General features: G+C 36.3%; 1 protein-coding gene across 1 annotated transcript in view; it reads right to left on the reverse strand.

Moving 5' to 3' along the window:
- LOC143718562 (uncharacterized) overlaps window positions 1-5,670 on the reverse strand; it is a 62,097-nt gene extending 56,427 nt beyond the window's left edge. Inside the window, exons 1-2 of the mRNA XM_077209580.1 lie at window positions 5,603-5,670; window positions 238-392 (exon numbers count right to left, since the gene is read on the reverse strand). Of these exons, the coding sequence (XP_077065695.1) occupies window positions 238-322 (85 nt within the window). The 5' untranslated portion in view covers window positions 323-392; window positions 5,603-5,670. The remainder of the gene's footprint in view (window positions 1-237; window positions 393-5,602) is intronic.
- Window positions 5,671-6,000: the final 330 nt, after the last annotated feature.

Raw genomic sequence — 6,000 nt, forward strand, 5'->3', positions numbered from 1 at the left:
CCTACTCTAACCTGCAATACACCCTTTGAGACCCTTTGACTTCAAACACTTGGAGAGACGGATCTCAAAATTCTGGCCAAATGGATTAAGAAAACAGTCCTATAGGACACACAAAATAGTTGTAATTTAATGTAATTTAAAATCATTCATTTTGTCACACAGGTTGCATGTATAAATATAGATAAAGAGATGCACGACACAGAATAACTAAAGAAATACTTTGAGAACGAAACCAACCTGTTTGTTCCTCAGTATCTTCATGTTTGACTCTGAATGTTTCTTCAATCTTCACGTCTTCACTCTCCTCTTTAATAAACGCCATCTTTATAATAGCGTGTCACGTGGATCTCAGTCGCTTCACCAGGAGTTTTCCTGTGTGTTTGGACTCTGTCCTGTTTAAGAGGAGAATAATTAACAGAAAGAAAAACACTCAAAACTAAATCTCTGAGTGCGTCTCAATCAGATCTAGTTCAGTAGTTCAGTTCACTGGTAAGAGAGTCAGTCAGAGAGAGAGTTAATGGACTTAAATGATCTGATTAGACTAAAAACACTCTAAACTAAATCTCTGAGAGCGTCTCAATCAGATCTAGTTCAGTAGTTCAGTTCACTGGTAAGAGAGTCAGTCAGAGAGAGAGTTAATGGCCTTAATGACCTGATTAGACTAAAAACACTCAAAACTAAATCTCTGAGTGCGTCTCAATCAGATCTAGTTCAGTAGTTCAGTTCACTGGTAAGAGAGTCAGTCAGAGAGAGAGTTAATGGACTTAAATGATCTGATTAGACTAAAAACACTCAAAACTAAATCTCTGAGAGCGTCTCAATCAGATCTAGTTCAGTTCACTGGTAAGAGAGTCAGTCAGAGAGAGTTAATGGACTTAAATGATCTGATTAGACTAAAAACACTCAAAACTAAATCTCTGAGTGCGTCTCAATCAGATCTAGTTCAGTAGTTCAGTTCACTGGTAAGAGAGTCAGTCAGAGAGAGAGTTAATGGACTTAAATGATCTGATTAGACTAAAAACACTCAAAACTAAATCTCTGAGTGCGTCTCAATCAGATCTAGTTCAGTAGTTCAGTTCACTGGTAAGGGAGTCAGTCAGAGAGAGTTAATGGACTTAAATGATCTGATTAGACTAAAAACACTCAAAACTAAATCTCTGAGAGCGTCTCAATCAGATCTAGTTCAGTAGTTCAGTTCACTGGTAAGGGAGTCAGTCAGAGAGAGTTAATGGACTTAAATGATCTGATTAGACTAAAAACACTCAAAACTAAATCTCTGAGACGTCTCAATCAGATCTAGTTCAGTAGTTCAGTTCACTGGTAAGAGAGTCAGTCAGAGAGAGTTAATGGACTTAAATGATCTGATTAGACTAAAAACACTCAAAACTAAATCTCTGAGACGTCTCAATCAGATCTAGTTCAGTAGTTCAGTTCACTGGTAAGAGAGTCAGTCAGAGAGAGTTAATGGACTTAAATGATCTGATTAGACTAAAAACACTCAAAACTAAATCTCTGAGACGTCTCAATCAGATCTAGTTCAGTAGTTCAGTTCACTGGTAAGAGAGTCAGTCAGAGAGAGTTAATGGACTTAAATGATCTGATTAGACTAAAAACACTCTAAACTAAATCTCTGAGTGCGTCTCAATCAGATCTAGTTCAGTAGTTCAGTTCACTGGTAAGAGAGTCAGTCAGAGTGAGAGTTAATGGACTTAAATGATCTGATTAGACTAAAACACTCAAAACTAAATCTCTGAGAGCGTCTCAATCAGATCTAGTTCAGTAGTTCAGTTCACTGGTAAGAGAGTCAGTCAGAGAGAGTTAATGGACTTAAATGATCGGATTAGACTAAAAACACTCTAAACTAAATCTCTGAGTGCGTCTCAATCAGATCTAGTTCAGTAGTTCAGTTCACTGGTAAGAGAGTCAGTCAGAGAGAGTTAATGGACTTAAATGATCTGATTAGACTAAAAACACTCAAAACTAAATCTCTGAGAGCGTCTCAATCAGATCTAGTTCAGTAGTTCAGTTCACAGGTAAGAGAGTCAGTCAGAGAGAGTTAATGGACTTAAATGATCGGATTAGACTAAAAACACTCTAAACTAAATCTCTGAGTGCGTCTCAATCAGATCTAGTTCAGTAGTTCAGTTCACTGGTAAGAGAGTCAGTCAGAGAGAGTTAATGGACTTAAATGATCTGATTAGACTAAAAACACTCAAAACTAAATCTCTGAGAGCGTCTCAATCAGATCTAGTTCAGTAGTTCAGTTCACAGGTAAGAGAGTCAGTCAGAGAGAGTTAATGGACTTAAATGATCTGATTAGACTAAAAACACTCAAAACTAAATCTCTGAGAGCGTCTCAATCAGATCTAGTTCAGTAGTTCAGTTCACCGGTAAGAGAGTCAGTCAGAGAGAGAGTTAATGGACTTAAATGATCTGATTAGACTAAATACACTATAAACTAAATCTCTGAGTGCGTCTCAATCAGATCTAGTTCAGTAGTTCAGTTCACTGGTAAGAGAGTCAGTCAGAGAGAGTTAATGGACTTAAATGATCTGATTAGACTAAAAACACTCAAAACTAAATCTCTGAGTGCGTCTCAATCAGATCTAGTTCAGTAGTTCAGTTCACTGGTAAGAGAGTCAGTCAGAGAGAGTGTTAATGGACTTAAATGATCTGATTAGACTAAAACACTCAAAACTAAATCTCTGAGAGCGTCTCAATCAGATCTAGTTCAGTAGTTCAGTTCACAGGTAAGAGAGTCAGTCAGAGAGAGTTAATGGACTTAAATGATCTGATTAGACTAAAAACACTCAAAACTAAATCTCTGAGAGCGTCTCAATCAGATCTAGTTCAGTAGTTCAGTTCACCGGTAAGAGAGTCAGTCAGAGAGAGAGTTAATGGACTTAAATGATCTGATTAGACTAAATACACTATAAACTAAATCTCTGAGTGCGTCTCAATCAGATCTAGTTCAGTAGTTCAGTTCACTGGTAAGAGAGTCAGTCAGAGAGAGTTAATGGACTTAAATGATCTGATTAGACTAAAAACACTCAAAACTAAATCTCTGAGAGCGTCTCAATCAGATCTAGTTCAGTAGTTCAGTTCACAGGTAAGAGAGTCAGTCAGAGAGAGTTAATGGACTTAAATGATCTGATTAGACTAAAAACACTCAAAACTAAATCTCTGAGAGCGTCTCAATCAGATCTAGTTCAGTAGTTCAGTTCACCGGTAAGAGAGTCAGTCAGAGAGAGAGTTAATGGACTTAAATGATCTGATTAGACTAAATACACTATAAACTAAATCTCTGAGTGCGTCTCAATCAGATCTAGTTCAGTAGTTCAGTTCACTGGTAAGAGAGTCAGTCAGAGAGAGTTAATGGACTTAAATGATCTGATTAGACTAAAAACACTCAAAACTAAATCTCTGAGTGCGTCTCAATCAGATCTAGTTCAGTAGTTCAGTTCACTGGTAAGAGAGTCAGTCAGAGAGAGTTAATGGACTTAAATGATCTGATTAGACTAAAAACACTCAAAACTAAATCTCTGAGTGCGTCTCAATCAGATCTAGTTCAGTAGTTCAGTTCACTGGTAAGAGAGTCAGTCAGAGAGAGTTAATGGACTTAAATGATCTGATTAGACTAAAAACACTCAAAACTAAATCTCTGAGTGCGTCTCAATCAGATCTAGTTCAGTAGTTCAGTTCACTGGTAAGAGAGTCAGTCAGAGAGAGTGTTAATGGACTTAAATGATCTGATTAGACTAAAACACTCTAAACTAAATCTCTGAGTGCGTCTCAATCAGATCTAGTTCAGTAGTTCAGTTCACTAGTAAGAGAGTCAGTCAGAGAGAGAGTTAATGGACTTAAATGATCTGATTAGACTAAAAACACTCAAAACTAAATCTCTGAGTGCGTCTCAATCAGATCTAGTTCAGTAGTTCAGTTCACTGGTAAGAGAGTCAGTCAGAGAGAGAGTTAATGGACTTAAATGATCTGATTAGACTAAAACACTCTAAACTAAATCTCTGAGAGCGTCTCAATCAGATCTAGTTCAGTAGTTCAGTTCACCGGTAAGAGAGTCAGTCAGAGAGAGAGTTAATGGACTTAAATGATCTGATTAGACTAAATACACTATAAACTAAATCTCTGAGTGCGTCTCAATCAGATCTAGTTCAGTAGTTCAGTTCACTGGTAAGAGAGTCAGTCAGAGAGAGTTAATGGACTTAAATGATCTGATTAGACTAAAAACACTCAAAACTAAATCTCTGAGTGCGTCTCAATCAGATCTAGTTCAGTAGTTCAGTTCACTGGTAAGAGAGTCAGTCAGAGAGAGTTAATGGACTTAAATGATCTGATTAGACTAAAAACACTCAAAACTAAATCTCTGAGAGCGTCTCAATCAGATCTAGTTCAGTAGTTCAGTTCACAGGTAAGAGAGTCAGTCAGAGAGAGTTAATGGACTTAAATGATCTGATTAGACTAAAAACACTCAAAACTAAATCTCTGAGAGCGTCTCAATCAGATCTAGTTCAGTAGTTCAGTTCACTGGTAAGAGAGTCAGTCAGAGAGAGAGTTAATGGACTTAAATGATCTGATTAGACTAAATACACTATAAACTAAATCTCTGAGTGCGTCTCAATCAGATCTAGTTCAGTAGTTCAGTTCACTGGTAAGAGAGTCAGTCAGAGAGAGTTAATGGACTTAAATGATCTGATTAGACTAAAAACACTCAAAACTAAATCTCTGAGTGCGTCTCAATCAGATCTAGTTCAGTAGTTCAGTTCACTGGTAAGAGAGTCAGTCAGAGAGAGTTAATGGACTTAAATGATCTGATTAGACTAAAAACACTCAAAACTAAATCTCTGAGTGCGTCTCAATCAGATCTAGTTCAGTAGTTCAGTTCACTGGTAAGAGAGTCAGTCAGAGAGAGTTAATGGACTTAAATGATCTGATTAGACTAAATACACTATAAACTAAATCTCTGAGTGCGTCTCAATCAGATCTAGTTCAGTAGTTCAGTTCACTGGTAAGAGAGTCAGTCAGAGAGAGTTAATGGACTTAAATGATCTGATTAGACTAAAAACACTCAAAACTAAATCTCTGAGTGCGTCTCAATCAGATCTAGTTCAGTAGTTCAGTTCACTGGTAAGAGAGTCAGTCAGAGAGAGTTAATGGACTAAAAACACACAAAACAAAAACACCATTGTCAGTTGATTTGTAGAAGTTGTCATTCCACATGTGTTGTTGTTGTTCTTGTCGCATTTACACTGGAGAACTGCAGGAGTCGTCAGCGTGATTCAGTAATTCGAGCGCTTACAAACTGATTTGATTCAATTGAATCTGAGCCGGTTTTGAAAAGCTCCGTTTCTCTATTGTTACTTCCCAGAGAGCAAACAGCGTGTTTATGATGAACTGATTCACAATATAGGGAGCGAAACGAGGCGCACCTTTTCTGTTACTCGCATGTGGATGCACTTTACTCATAAAATAACTGTTCATTACTTTCATTAGAAACATTATATTGTTAAATGTAATTAACTTGTTGCACAGTTCTCTATAAAATTGTTGTTGGGTTATCTTTGTTCAAATGATTGAAAAGACAAACCTTTCTTCTGCAGAATCACAGATGCAGGACCGCGGCGCAGACTTATGACGTCACATCGCCACACCAAAATAAAAGTCCTGTTCAAAATCATAGAAATTCACATACAGAAAACACATTAAAATTATAAGATAAAGCATTGATTTAAAGGATAAATCACAGATCTCCAAAGTTATTAATACCACTGAGATTTAAAAAAAAGCTTCTAACTTATACCTAAATATATTTATTTAATAAATATCTATTAAGCTAAGCAATATTGAATAAAAGCAATGAATAAAGTATCTTGATCTTCATACTACAAACGATTGAAAACAACGAAATACTTAATTTTTTTATTTTAATTTAAATGTTTAATGTAATTATTTATAAACTTAAAAATTTTAAACTAACTAATTAAT

The sequence above is a fragment of the Siphateles boraxobius genome, unplaced genomic scaffold (assembly GCF_051911475.1).
Source record: "Siphateles boraxobius isolate OS27281-9 unplaced genomic scaffold, OSU_SipBor_1 61, whole genome shotgun sequence".
NCBI classification, from domain to species: Eukaryota; Metazoa; Chordata; class Actinopteri; order Cypriniformes; family Leuciscidae; genus Siphateles; species Siphateles boraxobius.